The 22937-nt window shown below is 39.0% G+C and overlaps 1 protein-coding gene across 3 annotated transcripts in view; it reads right to left on the bottom strand.

The window, feature by feature from the left end:
- BRINP3 (BMP/retinoic acid inducible neural specific 3) overlaps nt 1-22937 on the bottom strand; it is a 195802-nt gene that overhangs the window by 17886 nt on the left and 154979 nt on the right. For all 3 annotated transcript variants that reach the window (XM_015636227.2, XM_015636229.3, XM_015636228.3), the window contains one exon: nt 18730-18952. In XM_015636227.2, coding sequence (XP_015491713.1) covers nt 18730-18952 — 223 coding nt within the window. The remainder of the gene's footprint in view (nt 1-18729; nt 18953-22937) is intronic.

Below are 22937 nucleotides of genomic sequence, written 5' to 3'. Positions count from 1 at the left end.
TTTGCTCTTTCTGTTTACTCTTAACTCTACACATAATTGCTTGTCAAAGTCATACCTCCTTGATGTTCCTCAAAAGCTGGAAGAGATTGTATGAAAATCCACCCATGAGGAAGGATGGTGCTGAAAACTAACAGATATTTAAAGCAAAAGGAAGAAACAGCAAATAAATGTTCATAAGTTATTTGAAAGTGAGGGAATTTTAGGAAAAAAATGTGGTCATATATGAACACAGAGAAGTTCTCAAGCGTTCTCAAAGGAGATACTCACTGAGGATAAACCCTCATAGTTTGGTTTCTGGTTCTGAGACAATAATCTCACTGCCATTTATTTAAGTGTTCTCATTTGGGACCCCAAAGGAACCACTCACACTTGTTTTGTGTTTATGCTGTGTGTCCCCACTTGGATTCTGAGGAGAACATGGCTTATTTTGCAGTATTGCCTATCAGTGCTGTCAAAAATTCCTATGCTATTTCTGCCAACAAGATCTGGAAGTGTTCACATAATACCTAAAAAAATTGGAAAGGGTCAGAATTATGGACTTGCTAGTTTCATCATTTACAGAACTATTTTCTCTTCGAATAATTTTTTTGCATTTTTAATTTTTTTTTAAAAAAACAAAGATTCCTGAAAAAAAACCTTCAGCTATTATTTAAACATATTTTTAAAAGCATAAAGAATCAGAATATGTTTTAACTGTAGACCACAATATGTTAATATGCATTTACATGATTTGTCATTCAAAGGGTTTTGCTAAGATTGGTGTATTTGCATTATTCTCACTTGTTTAGAAGTAAAGCAATGTCATCTGTTATTATTCATTTCTTGCTGACCTGTTAAGTATTCCTTATTAAATTTATGCTTCTCCTAGTGGGATCTATCCTTTTAAGAACTTTAAGAGCACGGAAGTGGCACTGCAGTAATGTATGGAAAATAGTTCAGTGTTTAGCTTTAGTTAAGTACACCATCACTGCCTCGTAAATGTGTGCAATACCATATGCTTACAAATAAACAGCTGAAAAAAAAGGAGACTTTCCACAGAAAATTTGGGGGGGGGGGGTAAAATACAGATAATATTTTATCTTATTCATTCACTAAAAGTGACAAAATAAAAATTATTACAGGAAAGTTTGTACTGAGGCCACGTCAGCAGCTGGTCTGGTCCTTAACATGCATTCTGAAGAACACAAAGTACAGAAAAGTGAAATTAATGAGTACTGTTCTTCTATTAAAAGTATTTCAATAGCTAAAATCTTACTCAGTAAATTTTATTTGTGTTAAGAAACTTTAGAATTTTTTTTATTATTTATGGTTAATATTCTTTGTACTGTATCTCTGACATCTGCCAGACTGAGAGCAAGATTTTCTGCAAATTAGTACAACTCTTGTTGCAGAATCAACCTGAATTATTTCAGATAGGGATACAATTAAAATTAATTAAATAAATTATTAATATCTAATTAGTGGTAAACTTACATTGTCTCACAAAGAACAACAAAAAGGAACGTGGAAAACTTATGTGATAAGAAATTTCTCTTCTTATGACTCAACTGTTCACAAGTAATAGTATCAAAGACTATGAATCAAGGAAAAAAATATTTTATATACAAAAGTATTTTAATTTGGAGAGCCACCATAAAGGAGAGCCCTGATTCTTGTGCTATGAGATCAGTGGGCATCTTCCAGCTGATGTCAACAGCCCATAAAAAAACCTTCCTTCCTGATAGGGTTTTCATATGTCACGTGGCAGCAATTCTAATTCCAGCTGGGCTTCAGCAGAATTTAGATAGCTGCAAGTTTTTATCTTGTAATTAGTGACCAATGAGAGCCATAACTCAAATACCCTTTTATGCAGAGCTGTTCATAGCTCTATTACTGTATTTCTCCTCTGTATCTATGTAACTCCTGTACCTCTGACATCTCTCTCACTGTTCAGGTCATCTAGGTGCTTGTGCACAGCTCCCAACATGGATGCACCACCAAGACACTGTGGGGCACATCTGCAGGCCCAGATGTTCTCCTCAAAACCTTCTTCCCACTCTTGCCATGGCTCTGGGGCTCAGGGAGCAGTGGCAGCCGTGGTGCTCAGGTCACCAGAGCCCAGCCCCAGCCGTGCCCATCACCCCTGCACAGCCCACCTGGGCCACAGGAGCTCAGCAAATACCCCTTCATGCACTCCCATGCTCAGCCAACTATTTACACTTCTACCAATGTTTTTATGATGACCCCAATGTCCCCCAAACAGCCTTGCAGCTTTTTATATTCCTCATCCTCCTTGAAGGGTGAATTCCACAGAGGAGGACTGAGTTTCTAGGCAGTGAATTTCCTTTTGTAAGAGCACGGGAGCTGTTAAGACTCCAGTCATCATGTAACTATTCACAAGTGCTATGCTACAATAATCCACTTTTATGGGAGTTTGGAAGATGAATATAAAATAACATAATCCCCAGCTGTGCTGTTATGTGCAAAGCCATCCCATTAATCACACTCAGTTTTACTTTACAGCTTAAAGGTATGCAAAGTGTTGCTGCCATTCAGGTGCCTTAGTACTGGCAGTTGCACACCCTAACTGCATTTTAAAAGCTATCTTCTCAAGAAATTAAGCACTCAATCTTTTTCCTTTCCTCCAGTGGAAATGGTAATTCAGCACCTTCTGATGTCAACAACATATGCAGAGCAGTCAAAAACTCTAGGTGAACAAATGAAACCTCAGCACTGTTACAGCCTCCAGACCTGAATATAACGTGTTAAGCACGCAAGAAAAACCTAAAAGTAGTTCAACAATTCTGTTTCTTTATGGATTATCTGAACTGATTTAGTATCTGTACTTTTCCAAGAGGCTACCGAGTACAAATAAAAGTACGTGGTAAACCCACACTATTATGGGTAAAAGAGATTAGATTATTTGGGATTCACAAGCATGAATTCATGCTAGACTGATATTGCCAATAAAGACATGAAATTCTTCTTAAGGCCTGGGGGAGCTTGCAAACCTAAGAGTGAAAACAAGTGACATTTACAACTGCTCACTTCTTTTGTGGAGCTGAAAGCATTGGTGGGATGGTTGGATTTGAATTGTGAACAAGCAACTGAGTTTAGATCTAAAATAAAGGATATTAATTAGATTAGGCATTAGGAAAAAACTCTTCCCTGTGATGGTGGGGAAGCCCTGGCACAGGGTGCCCAGAGAAGCTGTGGCTGCCCCTGGATGTCTGGAAGTGTCCAAGGCCAGGCTGGATGGGGCTTGGAGCACCTGGAAGGTGTCCCTGCCCAGGGAAGGGGTGGCAGTGGATGAATCTTAAGGTCTCTTCCAACCCAAACCATTCCATGATTCCATGATTCTATTGGAATTCTGACCTTGTCAGGAAGAGAGGAAAACTCACTGGCTACTGCTATTTATCTGATAGCTGAAAACCCAATTTTTCTAGAGAGTTGGAAATCTAATTTTCTATCATCAAGGCAATCAGTACCTCAGATCAGACCCTTGGATATGATGTGAAACAGTCTTTTTTACCAAAGTGTGGGAGGTTCTGTGACTCAGAGGAATCAATCAGATATATGGCCTAAAATGAAGCTTCTCAGAGAATAAAAGCAGAAACTACAAGTCAGGGCAGTTTTATAAGATTCCTGAGGATGGATTTGAGAAGCCATTTATATACATATATATATATATATATATATATATTTTATTATTTTTATTTTTATCTTTTTAAGAGGAAAACTTCTGTGCACCTTAACTTGTATGCTCAAGAACTTTTTACTTGTGGATATTGAAGGAAAACCATATACTTCTGTTAAAGAAAGAGTTCTGTAAGTGTTCTTTTATCATAGGTTAACATGAATATGATTATTTTATGTGCTGTGTTGTATATTTTATATCAATTATTGGGGATTATGATCTGCAAAGGAATTTCTGGTTGTGTTTACTCTTAGGGTTAGATATTTAAACCAGGAATTTGGTACAAATTTTGTGAATTTCATGGACACAGGATATCAGTTCTATTTCACTATCACTGTCATAGACACAGTAACAGCATAGTGAATGCTCTTTTAAACTTCAAAGGTGACATAGGTTAAATAAGTATTTTGTAAAATAAATTTGAAAGTTCGGGTGAGATGTGTGATCCCATAGATTGTGAGCCTTGCAATGTCATGGATTTCACAAATGCATGGCTCCATTCATCTGAATTTGTCTATAGAGCTCTTTAACCAGATGACTGTCTGCTATTCAGCCAAAAAAGAAGAAACAGGCTCTGGAGTCATTATTAGCCAAGATTCACAGGTGCCTCGTGTAGAAACCCTCTTTATAAAGCTTCACTGCTCTGTGTCAGGACACTAATCCCTATTCAGTGCAGAGAAACTCTGCCTTTCACAGACAGAGGGTCTATTTTTGTCTTTGAAGTTAATCCAACTCTAAGTTGCAGCAACACTTGGAAACCCAGATGCAGAAATTCTGTATAGACTTCCTTTTAAATATTCATGGCTGGAAACCTGTTTCTCTACTGCTATCATTCGAAGCTGAGGATTCTGGCTTTTATGGACTTTTGCTCATCTCTTAATCCACAACTAAAATGTTTTCTCTTCCCCGCAGTTGATGTTATATCCAAATGTGGATATATATAGAGGAGTAGTCAGAATATGCAGCAGATGGTCAGCAGAAGAAATAAAAAATCACTTAATGACCAACAACCTCATACCAGTGGCAAGACTCATTAAACCGTGGGCTGGACTCAGCAAGACAGAAACTGCTGCTCAAGGGTTTTGCGAGGTATCGGGGGCTAAATTGATGAAACAGAAAGTCTGCATGCTGGCCTGGGATTTGCTACATTGGTCTCTGCTCAGAACTTATTTAACTGAAATTTTGTCAAGGAAGGCTGGGCCAGCCCCGTCAGCAGCTCAGCTTTCCATTTCCCAGTGCCTTGCTCCCATCTTGGACACATTTGCCAACTGTCTCGTTTATATTTATACTCTATCTTAGCCATCACTCCAGGAATGATCCAACCCAGTAGTGCTTGCTGCAGATAATGCACTGATGGAGCAATCTACACAGATGGCAAGCTATCAGCTTACATTAAAAAAATCATCAGTTATTGTTCCTAATTTTTTCCAAAATTAAGGCAGCTTTGTTCAAAAATCTGTGGAAAAATATATGTTCAGTTTCAAGGACATGATGCCTTTGGACTCTTCTAAGGCAAATTAAAGAATTGTCTAGGATTTCATCTTAACAAGTAGTGTCTTAAATTTGCAAGATTTAAAAAAAACCACAACAAATTAATAAAAGTTGAAGGTAATGATCCTGATTTTGGCTCCTATTGGAAATATCACATTAAAATAAGGAATGAAAATATAATGAACTAAGTCTAACCCATGTTGATAGAGATTTCTAATTGCTTTTTGAAAGGAAATGCATTTCAAAAAGTTAAATTCATTCCAAATTTCTTTTTTAACACAAAGAGATATTTGCATAATTTCAATTAATGCAACAAATGCTGATATTTGCTGTACTTTTAAAATCCTGTTACTTCCATGTAACAGGAGAGGTTTGAAGGCATATTGAAGTTTTTTCTGTCATATGGATAGGGCAAGAACTAATTATCTAAGAATCTGAATGACTAAAAAGCCATGTAAGAAAATAATAAAAAAAATCTAAAACTTTGGGATTTTTTTATAACAAAAACCTGGAGAAAATAAATTTTGTGGTAAATATGGTGACAGCTACACAATGGGGGAAAAAAAAGCTTGTCTTTCTGTAGAGGTTGTAATTACATTTATAATTTCTTGAGTTTTAAGCAAATAGATTCATTGCAAAGCAAACAAAGAGAAGATGATTCTGGGTAGAATTCAGAGAAGGCTTTAGTTTGGTTTGGGTCTTCTTACTTTAAAATCTCAACAATTGAGGTAAGTCAGTTATTAAAGATAATAAAATATAACTGTGTTAGAAAATTAGCAAGTGTCACCTTTTGTCTGGACTGCCATTAGTTCTGCTCCTTGCAATGGGTAAGTCCTTTATTTTATACTCACCATCACCTATTGTTTCAAAGATCAGTTTCTAGAAGTCTGATAATATTCTGATATTTGTAAGGATCAAATCCTTACAAATTAATTGGAATTAATGACTTCTGCAGCTGTGCTTTGTCATCTGCTACATGAGGAGAATTTTGTACTGGTCTGTGCTTATCCATTTTAAACTATTACACTAATTGTATCTTGTTAATGTGTCCCAGAGTCCAAAAGAGGGGTAAACAGACTGTGTGTTCTGAATCAGCATTGCCTTCCTGGGATAGATCACATGGGATCTCAGGATGTGATTTCCATGAGTTCCTCATATGAATTCTGATGCCTTTCTGTGGGAAAAAAACCCTTCCTGCCATTTCCTGCAGAGGTGTGGGTTGAAGCCATGGGACACAGATGCTTTGGACATTTGATTTTCTCTTTATCATTGGTCATTATGCAGCTGTAGAATAAGGAGACAACTGTTTAATTCCAAAACACTGGTCAGGATATGATGTGGAGGCAGGAAACTTGACAGCAAGGCAATCTTGTTTTCATTTCAAAGGTTGCTTTAAGGCCCTGATCTCCTTCACTTGTTGGTGCAATAAAATTCATTTGCACTCTCTCAGCCTGAAGCTTTTCTGTTTCCTGCCTAAAAATGACTCTAAAATTAAGGTTCTTTTTAGAAGAATATTACTGATAACACAGTACTTTGTGTTCATTTTCTGAAGTATATTTGTGGCACTTCTCCAAAAGAATAAAAACATGGGAAATTTGCATCAGTGTAGGTCTTTGCCTTTTGTACAATAACGAAGGACAGGAAGGACAGAGCTGGAAGGTGCTTGGAGCAGCCTGTTCTGGTGGAAGTTGTCCTCTACCCATGGCAGGACGTGGAACTGGATGAGCTTTAAGGTCCGTTCCCACCCAAACAACCCAGGACTGAAGGATTCCAGTTTGTTTCTGTCAGAGCCTGGGGCTACACTGGGTTTGTAAAACACCTGTCAGGGACATAAATGTTCTGGCAACACAGAATATCAGGTGACTCCCTCAACAGCAAGGCTTTCCCTGGGTGACACCTCTGCACACAGCACATGTCACACCACAGCCAGCAGAGAATAAAACAACACTGACTTTATTGTTCATCATGGACTCACTCTCACCCTTCCAGCTGCAATCTCTCCCATGGAAAGGTGACATTTGCTGGCAAGACAGTGCAAGCCTGGACCTGCTGCTGATTTCTGTCCCTCTAGGAGCACAGAGGGCTGGATGCTCCTGGGCTCTCTGCCTGGCACCTCTCTGGAGGGATAAATTTGTTCCAAAACTGGAAAAAACAGGAAGGGAGAAGGACAAGGGGAGGGGGCAAAGGCACTCGTGTCATACCCCTGCTGACAGCAGTGATGTTGATACTGCTCCTTGGGGTAAATCAATGTACATTGTCTTTACCAATCTGGATATAGCTACATACATGAGATACCAGTAATGAATTATTAATTTGAAAATTTTAATTTTTCAGAGGCTTCTTTATGTTTCTAAAAAAAAATAACTACTCTAATATATAATTTTCTAATGTTTTTGTTCATAAATCACACTTGAAAGTATACAAAGTAATTATGCACAAACTGAATTCTTATCTAACAGCTCAATTTTCGAAAAATCTAATTTTCCTTATACTTTACTCTTCAACTTCTATTTATCCATTTATTTTGCTCTTATCAAGAGCATGAGAGAATAAAGAGAGTATATTACACCAAAAATTAACAAAATTCCAATTGATAGAAGATGTCATAGATTGTAAATAAGAAAGTGTTATTAAGTTTTGATAATTATGAAGTTGACATATATAAGTTTTTTTCTTTCTTTGCGTTGCAATTGAAAAACAGCCCAGTAGGAATCAGTCATATGAAACTTTGAATAAATCTTTTCATAAAGTCATGGAATGGTTTGGATTGGAAAGAACTTGAAACATTATCTGGTTCCATCCCCTGCCATGGGCAGGGACACCTTCCACTATCCCAGGTTGCTCCAAGCCCTGTCCAACCTGATCTTGGACACTTCCAGGGATCCAGGGGCAGCCACAGCTTCTCTGGGCAATGTGTGCCAGGGCCTCTCCACCCTCACAGGGAAAAATTTATTTCTTATATTTAATCTTCCCACATACTGGCCAGATAGAGAGCTTGTATGCAGAAATATGTCTTTTGGAAGGCTGCAACAATGGGTTTGTGCATTCTGCACGTTGGAAGACAAGGACTGATTTATAGGGTTAGGGTTAGTGTTAGGATTAGGGTTAGGGTATATTTATAAGGAATGAAAGAGTAGACACTGCACATTATGAACAAGTCAGATACAGGCTTATGGTGTTTCTCAAAGTATTTTTAAAAGTCAAAGGTTTGAAATTCCCATAATCTGCAATCTTCAAATTTATCTATTCAAAGCAACTACATGTCCTTTTCTAAGATGACCTGAGGCACAACTCTGGAGGTTAAAGAATGGTGTTTGATGACCACTGGGGAGCTGGTACCTCACCTTCTGAGCAATCTCACAAATTCCATATGACTTAACCCAGGTGAGGAATATCAGCCACTCACTAGTCTCTCTCCATTTCTATGTCAATGCATGTCTCAAAGTTCTTCTGCTTGTTTAACTGTGACTTTTTTGATTCTGATCATGAAAAGTTAATTTTCAGTGTTGACAGACCTGACGTGAGAAGCAGAGACCTCATTGTCAAAGCGAGGCACTGGAGTGATGAAAGGCTTTGCCTGAAACATGGATATGCCTGGCACTATCCCCCACCCCACAAGTCCAGCCTTCATCTCCCCTTTTCCTCTGCACTTGTGTCAAAGCTTTCTAGTGCTTTGCATTAATACCATCTCCCCACATTTGAGACACCAGAGAAGTGTTTATGTTACAGCAGCTCATGGCAGCCTGGGCTGGGACCCCTCTGTGACCAACACCTGGCTGTCACCATGAAGGAACACAATGGAAAAAGGGAATGAGGAAGACAGGATCTAGACCAGGCAGTGGGACAGTGCTGGCTGTAGACTGGGGGGCTTTGGTGGCTCCACAGAGGATTCCTGAGCACAGAATTACAGAAAAAGTTGAGTTGGGAGGGACCCACAGGGATCATCCAGTCCAACCCCTGGCCCTGCACAGACACCCCAACAATCCCACCCTGTCCATCCCTGGGAGCATTGTCCAAACACTCCTGGAGCTCTGGCAGCCTTGGGGCCGTGTCCATTCCCTGGGGAGCCTGGGCAGTGCCCACCACCCTCAGGGGGAAGAACCTTTCCCTGATCTCCAGCCTGGCCCTGCCCTGGCCCAGCTACAGCCATTCCCTGGAGTCCTGTTCCTGGTCACAGAGAGCAGAAATCTGTGTCTGTCCCTTCCCTCCCATTCACAAGGAAGCTGTAGCTGCAGTGAGGTCTCCCCTCAGTCTCCTCTTCCCCAGGCTGAACAGACCAAGTGCCCTCAGCTGCTCCTCATGCAGCTTCTCCTCGTGGCCCCTCACCATCCTCATGGCTTCCTTTGGATGCTCTACAACAGATTTAGATCTTTTTTATATTGTGTTGATGCTGAAGACAAAGGCCATTTTTATTTAGTTTGTACATGTCTCAATAACTCATAGATGATAAAAGATATGCCCTTATGGCAGAGTTTAAAACCCCACTGTTCAAATGTGCTGTTATTATACAGGAAATCTGGGCAACACTACAACTTCCTGGAGTTGGGATAGACTGAAGCCCAGGGTGCTCCAAGATCCAATACCCCCCTCTGGTGTCCTGGCCTGACCTCCAGCTGCATTTGTGGAGGACACGATGCTGAAGGTGGTGGCACTGTCCAGAGAGGCTCCTGGCCACCCTGTCACATGTCACGACTGCAAAGACAGATGGCCACCAGGCCAGGGGCAAACAGGAGCTGCCAAGCCCAGAAATGTGTGCCAGGATCTGTCCACATGTCAAGTAATTATTTTAAAGTGTAGACTTCCAAGCCTTGTGAGTCACCACAGCGCTGGCTCCGAGGCTGTCTCTGCAAGTGATTCATGTGGATAGGTGATTAAGATGTCTTTAAATCTGGCCTGAGGAAAAGTCCTTTACAGCAGCTTGGTCACAGTAAAAGCCAAAAGGGCAAAAGCAAGACCTTCAGTACTGTGCATCTACACTGGAGATTAAATGTGCTGAATACTTTATAGCTGAAATTCTTTAGCAGTTTTTCTTAAATGCTGTTTTACTTTCTTTTTTGTTTTAACACCACATACCTATAAAATAAAATGCTTTTTTAAGCACTTTGTGTTTAATTTTTTTTCAAGTTTTCAGGTTTGTTAGATCAATTGAATTACAAAATTTCCTTGGGAAAAAAGAAAGCTTGGCCATTTGGGTTAGAAACAGATGTTTTGTTAGATGGAAGGGACAGAGGCAATTTGCAGTGGTAGCAAATTAGTGTCAGGAGATGTGAAATAAATCAACACTTTAGAAACTGATTCATGGGGGAGAAGAGGAAGCTGAGCCCAACTTCCCACTTTCTCAGAACTGGACTGCATAGAGGAAATTCATGTTCCAACAGAGGATGTGATTTCTGTTCTTATCACCCTGTCACTCATAGAAGTGAGCCCACAAGAAAGTCACTCTCCTTGAACAGATGATTTCCTTGAGTCATGTTCTGCTGTTGCACTTCTGAGTAGTGACTCCTTTGAAAAGTTGTCTGAATATCCAGCAGTCACAGATAACATGTGGGCCATACAAGTCATATCTGTTATGTCTTTTTAAAGTATAGGCTGTTTGCCATGTGGTCAGTGATTCAGTAATCACATTTCAGTATTGCAAGTCTCAGAACAAGGTGCCACTCAACACCCTGCAATATTAAATCAGTATCATATCATATATCATATCTTCAGTATCATTAAATCATATCTCATACTGTATTGGTATAACACCTTTCATGTCAGATGAATCTTACTATGATGATTTTCATTTTTTTAACATCCTGTGACAGAATGTAAACTATGATTGCCAAAACACTGCTTTTAGGGGACAGTAGCACTGGTAAGCTGTTTGTAGCTGAAAAGGACAAAACATTGGTGTGGAAATGTGATTTCATTGCACATATGGTGTTTCCAAAGCAGGAGTACTCCTGCCCTGTGACATTAATATAAACTCTCTACTCATTTCACTGTCTGACATGCTGAAATTACTTCGTTCTAATGTTGCTATTCATCAAAAATACCAAAAGTGGAGTTGAGCAGCAGCTGGAAAAATTTTCATGGGTAGCAGGTGGTCAAGAACAGCCTCTATGAATGTGCAATAATGTGCTGCATCGTTAGAACCCCAAATCTCCTTGAGAGGAAAGGTATTTCAAGGACAGGTGCCAAGAGCAGGCTGCCCTGTGTATATACAGCTCCTAAACCACGTGTGAAAACACATCTGTACACAAGAATTTATCTCTGCTTCTCCTTATTATCAGCCCTATTATTTGCAGGGCTCCAGATCATATTTTTATGTATGTCACGTTAGTTTTAAATAACTCCAATCCCCAATCCAATTAAAGGTATCACCTCTAAGCAGATCATTTTATTTCCTTGGAGAACAGATGCAGAGTTAGTATTCGGGTTAATAAAGAAACCACTACCAAACTGACCTTCGTTTTATCTCACACACTTCCATCTTATCACCTTCCTTGTCTGTGGCATGTGACTTTCAGACGTGCACTTGCTGTGTCAGAGCCAATCTAAATTTCCTCTGGACAGGCATTCCTTTGCATTAAAATTTGTAAATCCATTTTTGACTCCCAAATGCAATATCTTAATTGGAGCAGATAAAATTCTTTTCTTACATACTTTTTTTTTAAATGTACTAATAATGAAAAGACATTTTTCTTGGAACCACTTTTGTTTAAAAGCATCTCTTTGATCCTTGTCCTCTATTAAAGAAGATGCTCTGAAATCAGACAAAATACTGTTTATTTAGCACCTCATGTTCAGAAGAATCATTTGCATTAGACCCAGCCCATCCAGAGGAACTTTTGCTGTCTTACACTGCCTTTCTAAAACATAATTTTCCTCTAGACTCACTGCTCACCTTCATTCCAGCAGCCTGTTAAGTCATGGATAATTAGATTTTTTTTTCCCCTTACATCCAGTGCCACAAATGTTCTTTAAGAAGAAAAGTCTCTGTGTGATGCAGTGAGAAAAATTCATATCTTGAACTCTGTGGCTTCCTTGGTGGAAGACTTTATTCCTTAGTAATGTAGTGCCCATGAATCAATTACACTTATAGCAAAGCAATCTAAAGTAGCTGATAAACAACTTTGGGATGTAAGGAACTAATCTTGCATTATATCCTCAGGGAATGGGATTAACCTGCACTATCCCCTTTATTTCTTATGTATTTCATTCCAGAGAGTTCTGAAGGAAACAGGTTTCCAGGCCTCAGTGTTATGATGAACTGTCTTTACAGATGCTGTAAAAGTCATCTCTTTTAAATCTGTTTTTCTGCCTATGGACAGAAGGGAAGACTAAGACACAAATTCCCTTCTCTGAAGTGTTTTTAGAGTATTCAGACATTGTTGTGCTTCTAGGGCATGTGAATATTTTGCTAGGTGAAATTCAAACGTAAGTGAGAAACAAGAAAATGCAAATTTATGGCGCTTCCTTCCTTCATAGATGCCTGTGGTGCATTCTGTGGAAAATTCCAGAAAAAAAATAATCTGGTTTTAAAAAGTAGAATTCTTTCTGAAACTCTTCTGTTTGATGTAGCTATTCACTGCCTCCAGTGATTAACTCCTTCTAAGTCTACATTAGCTTTAGAGTATGCCTCTTAAAAAAAATAACCTCCATGGAGATAAGGACACGTTTCAAACAAAGCTAGCAAGAATGACTTTCTTTCCAGAAACAGCGGGCTTTATATTTTAATTTTTTTAAAAAAGTTATTGAGAAATTTTGTCTGTATTTGTCTTCAATTTCTAGAATATTCAGTTACCAGAATAAGATCCTTTTTAAAAGTGTCTGAACTATTGGTATAATTATCACCTTCACTATAAATTATATGGGAATATTAAGCATTCAGTCTTTTCAAAAATTCAGATACTAACATTCTATTCAAAACTCCATGCTTTTGTGTGCATATGCCATACCTTGGTGTTCTAAGACTGAAATTCTTATTTGTTTGAGGAACTGATCATCTTCATTTGCAGCTTGTTGCACCAGTTTTCCATTTAGTTATTATGCAAGGAAGATGCATTTTTTTCCCCACTGACTTATTACTGTATTTACATTACATTTCTCCTTTTAATATTTTTGTTTATGTCTTTATTAAATCACAGACGGTGCTGATTAAATTAGACCTTAAGTGATGCTTTTTCATTATGAAATAATTTAAAGTGCATACAGATAAGGTTCATACCTACAATAATGTCCTGTACTGAGTGTACTCACTCAAAAGGATGATTAGTGAAGGAACCCATTTGAATGACACAAAAAGAATGAAACTGGCACTTCTGGAGGAAGAAATGAAAACTTCCCCTCTCTTCCATGTCTTTCACTAGAGGTTGGATATTCTTTGCTGTCCTTCTTGAAAAGTATTTGGGAAAGGGAAGATTGTCCTCCACCAAGACAGTTGATATTTCTTTTCTGCTCTCAAGCATGGAGATTCCAGTCTTCTCACTTTGGTTCCATAATTTGGGTGGATGTGAGTGCCAGCACACCCCTAGCTCTGGTTCACATCAGGGGTTTCACTGACAGCAATACAAGGGTAGAATGAGGTCTTGTCTCCCTGGGATTTTCAGTTTCCCAGCACAGCCATCTCATGTGAAATTAAACCTTACTGCTGTGTTCACCAAAACAGAAAGAAAACCCACTTTCCCTCCCTGTAACACAGTGACAGCTGTATAACCACAACTTTTCTTGCTGCTTTACCTCTTCCTCATGCCATATGTGAGCTACAGTGGCCCTGTGCAGAACAACTGATATTTACTAATTCCCTCCCTTATTTTGTCTTTGACAGATGAAGAGGTTCAAAGGAAAAGGTGCAACCTGAAAGTGATGTTAGAGTGAGAGATGGCTCACAGACGTCACCCTCCAGTGCAGGGGTGAGTCAGCAGGCTCAGCCTAAGCCTGTGAGGAAACTTGTCCTCACCAAGTAAGTAGGACTCACTTTCTGACCTCATTTGAGGAAGATGCTGCTGAAATCTAGAGCTTGGCCTAAATGACTAGTTTAGTCCTTTTCTTAGGGTGGATGCACTTGCCAACAAATCCCCTCCAGAGATTAACCACTGCTCCTCACAGCTCATGGTCCTAACCCAGAAATGCACGTGATGAGCTCAGGGCACACACGTTTTACAGCTCAGCTCAGTTCCTAAAAACCAAATGTGCTGCTCTCCTTGAGCTGTTCAATCATCCTCCCATCTGTATTTTACACCACCCGCTGATTCCTGAAAAGCAAAACCTATTGTGCCATCTCTCATCCACATCCCTGCACAAAAGCTGCAGCAGGAGCTGGCCTTTGCTGCGTGCAGTGGACTCTGCCCAAGGAAACACAAGAATACTCCATGTTTTTAAGGCAGATGTGTCAATGCAATAAGAACAAGCTGGAAATAATCACTTCAGCCTTTTGAAGCAGCAGAGACTCAAATTCATGGAGGCAGAAGCTCACCTGGTAGTACTACTCTGCAAAACACACTTCTTTTTCAGAGTGCATTGTTTTTTTAGTTTTGTTTTTCTCTTTAATGCTTGAAATGGAATGTTTTATTAGTCCATCCTTACACAAAACATGGGAGCAGATCATCTACATAGAAATCTCTCTGCAGCTTGTTTGCTTTGAATTTTAGTTGGCATTTTTTGTTGAACTCAAGCAACCAGCCTCCAACTGCACTGATTACAGACTGATTGATTAATTCAGGTGAATTTTAAAAGTTACATTCAGCAGTGCCACAGTGGAAATCTAAGGGTGTTTGATGTATCTTGGCATGATCTGACTTTCAGGAAAAGGACCATTTGTCTGTTTCATGTTAATGAAAGCAAGCTTTAAAGCTGGGCAGAACATCTGGAACTTGAAAAGATTTGAAGTGAACAGAATAAAATAAAAATTGCAGTCCTGGGCCCACCCCCACTGTACACAAAAGTGCTGCAGTAAATGGTTCTGACCGTGAGTGCAAACTGAAAGAAAACTATTTGTACTTTATTTTAGCTGAAGAATATAAAATGTGTTCAAAAAGCAGACATGGAAATACAGCTTCTTTAACCTGCAAGTTAATTGAGTCTTTTTTTTTTGCTGTGAACAATGTTGTTAGGAGAGGATTCAATGGTATTTTGGTTTCAGGATTAGGAAATTAAAATATTAATGTAATTTAGTATTATGATTACTAAGTGGCTTGATCTTTAGGAAATATGAAAGAAGATGCAAGCAATTCTGTGTAACTCATTAATTAACTCCCTTTTAAAACAATCAGGCAACAATTTGTTTCATGTTCAGGAAAGAAATTTTGTGGCCAGAGAAAAGAGATGATTATTTTCAGTAATTAATGATAACCTTGACCGTATGCAGGAGCTCCTTCAGGCGTGACTAAATGATTTCTGGCAGACTGCATAGATAAATCCCTATAAAACTCCAGCCTCATAGAAAGTTTTCATTAATTGCATTAAACTTTGAGGACATACCTCCCAGTTTCATGAAGGAGAAAACCCAATCCTCACTCTTAAGATATTCCTTTAAAAATCCTTTATACATATATTCTATTGATTTGGGAAATTTGGTGTAAAATTAAACATTAGCAGAGTTTGTTTTACCCACTGCCAACACCATGACCTTTATTAAAAGTTGAAGCATTGCCTCTTTAATCCATATCTAAAGAGACATATGTCCAAAAAAACCTATTGCAAATAATATTTATATCTTCATTCAATCTAATTTCTCTTTCCACAATAAAATTCACACAGTAGCAGAGCCCAAACACTAAGCTGAAGGAGTTTTTTAGAAAGCCCTGGTAAAGAATTACCTTTTTTTCCAGTTCTCCCTTCTTGTTTGTTTGAAGCCTAGACTATCCATGGCACATAAAATCATAGACTGGTTTAGGCTGGAAGGGACCTTAAAGATCACGAAGATGTTTTTTCTGCTTTTATTTCTACCTTCTCTTCAACACAAAAAAAAAGTTGTACTGGGGTCTGGTTCTCTTATTCCCCTCACTGTCTGCTGAAATGTTTGATGTTACAGCCTGAGCAAGGTTTCTCCATGGCATTACTCAGGCACTTGTTCTACACTGACATTCACCTACCTGTTGGCAGCTATCAAAAATTCAGTATTTTTTCTGGATTAGGTATAAGCTCATGAGGAACATCTGTAAACTATTCTGTCAGCATTCTGTTTTCTTTTTCACTATTGGTCTTTTCGCCAGTGATATTCCTTTATCCAATACTTTATCTTGATGTATCAGATTTTTTTTTTTTTTTTTTAAATGGGCTTGGACATTTCTTTTGACCTTTCCACCTGACTTCTCATTTTAAAGCTCTTCTTATCAGCCATAAAAGCCTGGATGTCAGAAGGCAATTTTCCCAGATGGTCAGATGGAATCCAACCTTTGAAAACTGTCTCTTTTAGCAAACGTATCCCACTGGCAAAGTATTCCCAAGCCTGTTTTAACACTGATATTTGAGTCATCTGTTGCTCATCACTACATCATACGCCCTATCTCTCTCTGTACTGGCAAGAAAAAAATTCAGAGTAGTCACTAAAATGAGATATAATTAATTCAAAAGTAAGTGATGGTATTTCTAAGTTTGAGATACACTGCAAAATCAAACTGCTATGAAAGTTTTGTGCAGCTCCCTGTAAAACAGACAGGCTCATTGCTAGTAACATTTTCTGTCACAGAATCATGGAATTCCTTCAGGTTGGAAGGGATCTCAAGGATCATTTGGTCTGGCCTTTTTGGCAAAAGCATGGTCTTGAAAAGATGGCCCAGCACCCTGTCCAGCTGCATCTTAAAACTGTCCAGCACTTGGGAGTTCATTGTTTTCCTGCAGGGATTATTCCAGTGACTGACTGTTCTCATTGTGAAACATTTTCCTCTGGTGTCCACTGGGAATCTCTGCAGCAGCACCTTGTACATATTTCCTCTCGTCTTTTCCAAGTGACTCCTTGTAAAAAGGGAGTCTCCATCTTCTTTTTGTCCCCCTTTAAACACTGGAATGTGGAAATAAGGTCTCTCCTCAGCCTGCTTTTCTCACAGCCGGGCAAACACAAGTCTCTCAGCCTTTCCTAACGGGACAGCTTCCTGTCCCAGGATCATCCTTGTGGCCCCTGTCTGGACCTTTCCCTGTCCACGTCTTTTTGGCACAGTGCCACAACTTTATATTGAAAAATAAATCATGAATTTGCAAGTTCTTCATTGAAATGAAAAATCCTTTAAATAACACGAAAGCTGTGTTTTGATCAATCCTTGCAACTTTTCATATGTCACCTCATCTTTATCACTGCCCTTATCTACAGCAACCAAACGTTGTTCCAAAGCCCTGTGGAGGTTATTTTAGAAGACCTGATTATTTTAAATTATTTGAAATCTATTATATTCAGTTTTGGTGGGGGAAAAAGTGAGTCTGGACTGTTTAATGTGCTTTAAGAAGCTCTGGGTTCCTGCAGAAGTTGCTCATGGTGAATCATCTCTTTTCACAATGCTCATGGCCAAGACACACCTGAGAGGATACAAGGTTCTGCAGTGATTATATAACCTCTCTTGGCAGAATGTTTTCTAATCATGAAATGACCCCACAGGTGAATTTTTGGTTTCAACTACCAGATCACAGCACAAAGCACAATATGTAGAAGAAAGATGAAAGCTACAAGCACAGCCTCCCGAAAGAAGGGGGAGGGCCACCGAAAGGCAAAGAGGAATTGATGGTGCTTGAGCTTGGAGCAGCAGAGTCGAAAGCAGGGGAGTGTAAAGTATCCCTGGCAGTTCTGGAACACTGAACCTAAACTAGATTTCTTTAAAATCAATGGAGAAACGTGCTAAATGCAGGAGCCACTGGACTATCCCACAATGCTTGTGCTCAGAACAGCAATGTCCTTAAAAGCTCATTCATCTCAGATTTACTGTAGTGTCATTGCACTAATTTCAACAAAGCAATTTTCGACCAGCAATCAAGTATACCCACTTTATGCTAATGCAGATTTGATTAGCTGGCTTTCAGGATCTCTCTCTCTGTTTCTGGGAAGGACTGAAACTCTTCTGTTTTCTTTCCTCAGGCATCCTTTCCAATCTAATTCATATTTGACAAACAAGACGAGAAATCAATTGTGTGTAGTATACACTGTATAATGACCCACAAAGTTCCTAAAACAGTTGTGCTTGCTCCAGAGCAGTTATTCAGGATTCTGCACACAATTCTTTGGCACTGTTACACCTGGCCAAGAGCCACGGAAAACATGGCTCTGTAAAACAGAGGCAAACCAAATGGGATGATGAATCTGTGCTGCTGTCACTTCTAAGTTGCCTCCTATCCTGCACAGTCACAAAAAAAATCAGGATTTATTCTGACCTTTCCCATTGTATTTAGGAAAACAGGAATGGAGGAATATTGAAAGCTGGGACTGTTCAACTCCTACAAACACAGGGACTGCATCCCCATGCCTGTACCATTCCCACACCCGTGGCCTTAAGGAGATTTTAGGGCCAAGCTTGGATTTCTTGGGATTTCACAGACTTCCTTACAGCAGCTTGGATTTCCCTGGATTTCACAGAGGAATTCACATTCCTTACCTCTGCCTTGGCATGCGGATGAGTGGCTGTTTGTGGCACCTCTTGCTCAGGCTGAAGAGCTTGTGCACCGTTCTCTGGGCCTTGAGGAAGAGTTGCTTCATGCTGTTCTCCAGCTGCTCGTAGCGGCGTTGGAAATTAGAATCCATTGTCCACAAATGCATCACAGCAGATGTGTTCAGGAAATAATTCATAGGCAGCCTCTTCATAAATAATTTGAATTCATCTAAAAAAAAATATATAAAAAATATAAAATTAATAGTCTTTAATTATGCAGCTATGGTTATTCTTGCAGCAGAAATTAAATTCTGATTTGTTTTTTTTTTCCTTGAACCAATTTTCATAAACTCAATCTTTTGAAATTTTAAAATTGAGCATTTTAACTCAAACTCTTTCAAACCAGAAAGGTGACTACATTTTTATTGGTAATATTAGAATAAAGCCAGCAAAATCCAATATTCATATAATTTTTAATTAATATTAAAGCAAATACAAGCATTGTCCTTATTTCTCAACCTGGATAATATGACTATTTAATAAGAATCAGACTTTCTCACCTTAAAATCTGGGATCTGAAAGCAAATGTGCCTTTAAAGATCAGTGTTTATTGACTCATCTGAAGAATATCAGAAACTGTCTTAAAAGAAGTATATTCCAATACTTAGGACATGCAAATAAATGTGATTTTACAGGCCATTTCCCTTATATATATGTTGTTTCACCTGACACAAGCCATTAAATTAGACTTTCATAAGTATTTACAATTAAAATGAAACATTTCAAAGCATTTTATGGTACTTCAAAATTTTATGACACTTCAAAAATGTTCCCATAACTTCTTTTTGGCTCTAAAGCAGCAGAAATGAGTTCTTCAATCACAAAGTCATTGTTGCTGTGAACTTGTTCTGGTAGCTCAGACCACACAATATGATATGTAGACAGAATCTTATTAACAGAGTTTTATTAATCAGGGAGTCTGTTTCTGTAAACAGAATGATTTATAACTTCTGAACCTAAATAAACTTCCATTAAAAGAGCTCCAGATACTGGGGAGGGAAATACGTGAGAATGAGTGGCACACTTGAATGCACATGTTTATCCTTTTTCTTTCTTGTTTTTATATATCAGTATGTTTCCCTGCCTGCCCTTCTGCCTGCTGCTATCCTCCCACCCTTCACAATCCATTTTTTTCTTTCTGCTTGTTCCTGCAACGAAGTCACTCATCCCACAGTTTGGCTTTCACCCTGCCAGATGCTCCTTTTGGATAGTCTACATTTCAGCAGGCTATGTGAAAGCAAAGATCCCACTGCCAGAAGTAGCCTCCCTCTTCAAATGAAAATAATCATAATATTTAACATTAGCATAATTTTAGGTTGCTCATGGAAGAGGCTTCTTTGGGGAAAATGTCCACTCACATCAAAGAATACCCCATTAATATTCTTGTTCATAAGTCTTTTGGTTTAGCTTTAGTTTAGGTTTTTTAACAACATTTTTACACAAAGCAGGCAAAAATATTTTCTTTTCTATGAATGAAGAAAAAAAGATCTTTTGTAAATAAACTGTAGTGGCCCTTGACCACATCCTGAGGGACAAGGGGCAGTGATGGAGCACAACAGTCCTATTTCAGCAGAGTATTTTCTGCGGTGGGTGAAGACTCCTAACAAAACAAATGGCATTGAAAGGTCTTCTGGAAGATAAAAAATGAAACCCAAGTGTCAAAGATGATGATTTTATGTTTAACAGAGTGTTTTTAATAATTCCTCTGGGAATGTCTTGCTTATTTTACCTTCATGCCTTCCTCTTTGGGTAGGAATTATTCTCCCCTGGAGGACAGCCCCTGTGCTGCCCTCAGGGCATGTGGGAGAGGAAATGTTTCTTTATCTTATCAACTCTATGCAGCCTTTTATCTTTTGCTTTCTCCTTTCCTTAATTTTGTCTAAATTGGTTTTTATCCTGTGTCCAGCAAGAATGTCCATTCCTGGGTGTACAGCTAACAGTTTGAATTAGTGGGAATACTTAATAAATTCTGCATGATCAGATAAGCACCTCTATGAATCTTAGTGTTGTTTTGGGAAAAACAGTTCTGTTTTCTCCTTCCCAAGAGATAATTTTTCCTTCCTTAGAAATATAGAGTAATTTGGGTCAGAAGGGACATTTATAGTCCAACCCCCACTGTGACAAGAAGACACCCTCCACTAGATTAGGTTGCTCAGAGCCCCATTACCAGTCTCTGATTCCTTGTTGGAAATGACATAACTTCCTTTTTATTTTTAAGTAACTTCAGTCATGGGTTTGTTCACCTTTGCCAAGGGGGAAAGGAACTGGGCTCTGTTGTTGGTTTAATCTTTAAAACACCAAGGCTTTGGGTCTGGCTGAGCAGGACCTGATAAGTTTCAATAAACAAAAAAAAAAGCACTTTTGGACATTTGGAATTTTAAAGTTTACATGTTGTGAATCTAGAAGGTATGGAGGAGGTAATCAGACATTACTGCCTGGCAAAGTTAGAGACACCCTCTCTGAGAAAAGAATGCCAAGGGAACCACAGAACTGGACCAAACGAGTATGAAAGGCAAAGGGATCAATATCCAGTAGAAGATCAGACACTAACTAATGAAAAGAATTGTGTGGTGCAGAACCAAAGAATTCTTTGCTTTCTATAAATGTATAAATATGTGAAAAGTCTTGTAATGGATATGTGTAATTGGAATGATTTCCAGCACACATCCTGGCCAGAATAAAGGAATGCCTTACTCAGTGGCAGCTCACAGACAGTATCAGAGAGTTTTGTTCCTTCCTGAGTTCAGTGACATCCTGACACTGCCCTTCCCAGCCCTCAGTCCCTCCCAGGTCTGCACACAAGGTATGACAGAAGGTTATGTCTGGCTTGTCTAAAGGAACCACAGTCCCATTGGCTTGGTAAAGCCTTCCAAGTTTAGACTTAAAAACATTAAAAATGGTAGTTTAAAAAAAAAAAATAGGGAATAAGGTTAACTGAGCTGATACAAAGTTTGTCCTTTACAAAGCACAGATCTGCAGCTTGTATAAAATCAGACAAGTTCTACCAGATTTAGAGGACTGAGGGTATATATGTATATAAATATATACTCTGACACCTGGGGGGAATCAGATCCCAAAGGCACATCTCTGACTTAATTCCTAAGGTCTCTTTTCCCTTCTGTTCCTCTGAGGAACTGGTCTATCCCCTTAAAAGAGCCTCATGAAGGCAGAACAAAGGGAACTCTCAGGAGACAATAGGTTCAGGCGATGCCTTTTCAGCCCTCATGCTGCTCTAAGCACGTATTTAAGGAACGCTGTCATTTTGCTGTCCTCTGCTCGATGGCACTAATCTCTTCAGCTAACAACTGCTCCGTGCAGTGTTCACAAGTGATAAGGAAGGTTCACGCTCCTCAACTTGCAATGCAACAGCATTTCCAATAAGAAAGTGGGGTTTTTTTTCTCCCTGTAATAAACATCATCTTTGACTACCCTTGTGCCCTGTCTGATCCTGCTAATGAGCTCCAGAATGCAGGTGGAGGAGAGACAGAGATAAAATGAGCGTGGTTACATAGTGCCTGCTGCACAAAAAATAAAATAAAAAAATAGAAAAAAAAAAAAGAAGGGAAGATAATGTGCTCATATCTTAAACAGACACATTTCATGATCTGTGAAACTACAACATGAACTCCTAACACTGAGAGATGATTAAACTATTACACTCTAATCAATACATGGTGCCAGCAATTCCTGAGGATTAACAGCCAGTATTACAGTCCCAGGGGCCATAGAAATTGATACTTTAATTCATAAAATCAGAGAATATCCTGAGCTGGGAAGGACCCACAAGGATCATTGAGTCCAACCCCTGGGCCCACCTGGGACAACCCCAAAAACCAGACCATGATTCTTGACACCACATAAAATCTGATTAAAGCACTTCCTCTTTCTTTTCAGGTGGGTAGTACATGCAATGCAATTTTATATATTCTTAACTAATTGCAAATAAGGTAAAACATCATATGCAGTGGTGGGTCAAGCAAGTTCATTTTCTGGCTGGTTGTGTCACTTTTCACTTCCCCTTTCTGCCAGGTAAATCTTCCTTGTGTCAATAGTGCCTGCAGATGGAAATGGCACCCCATATTTCAGTGGGAAAGAATAAATGAGAAATATCATAATGGGAGCAAACATTATTGCTGAAATCAGATGGATATCAG

Source organism: Parus major, chromosome 8, assembly GCF_001522545.3.
Source record: "Parus major isolate Abel chromosome 8, Parus_major1.1, whole genome shotgun sequence".
Taxonomy (NCBI): domain Eukaryota; kingdom Metazoa; phylum Chordata; class Aves; order Passeriformes; family Paridae; genus Parus; species Parus major.
This window is presented reverse-complemented; position numbering and strand designations above follow the sequence as displayed.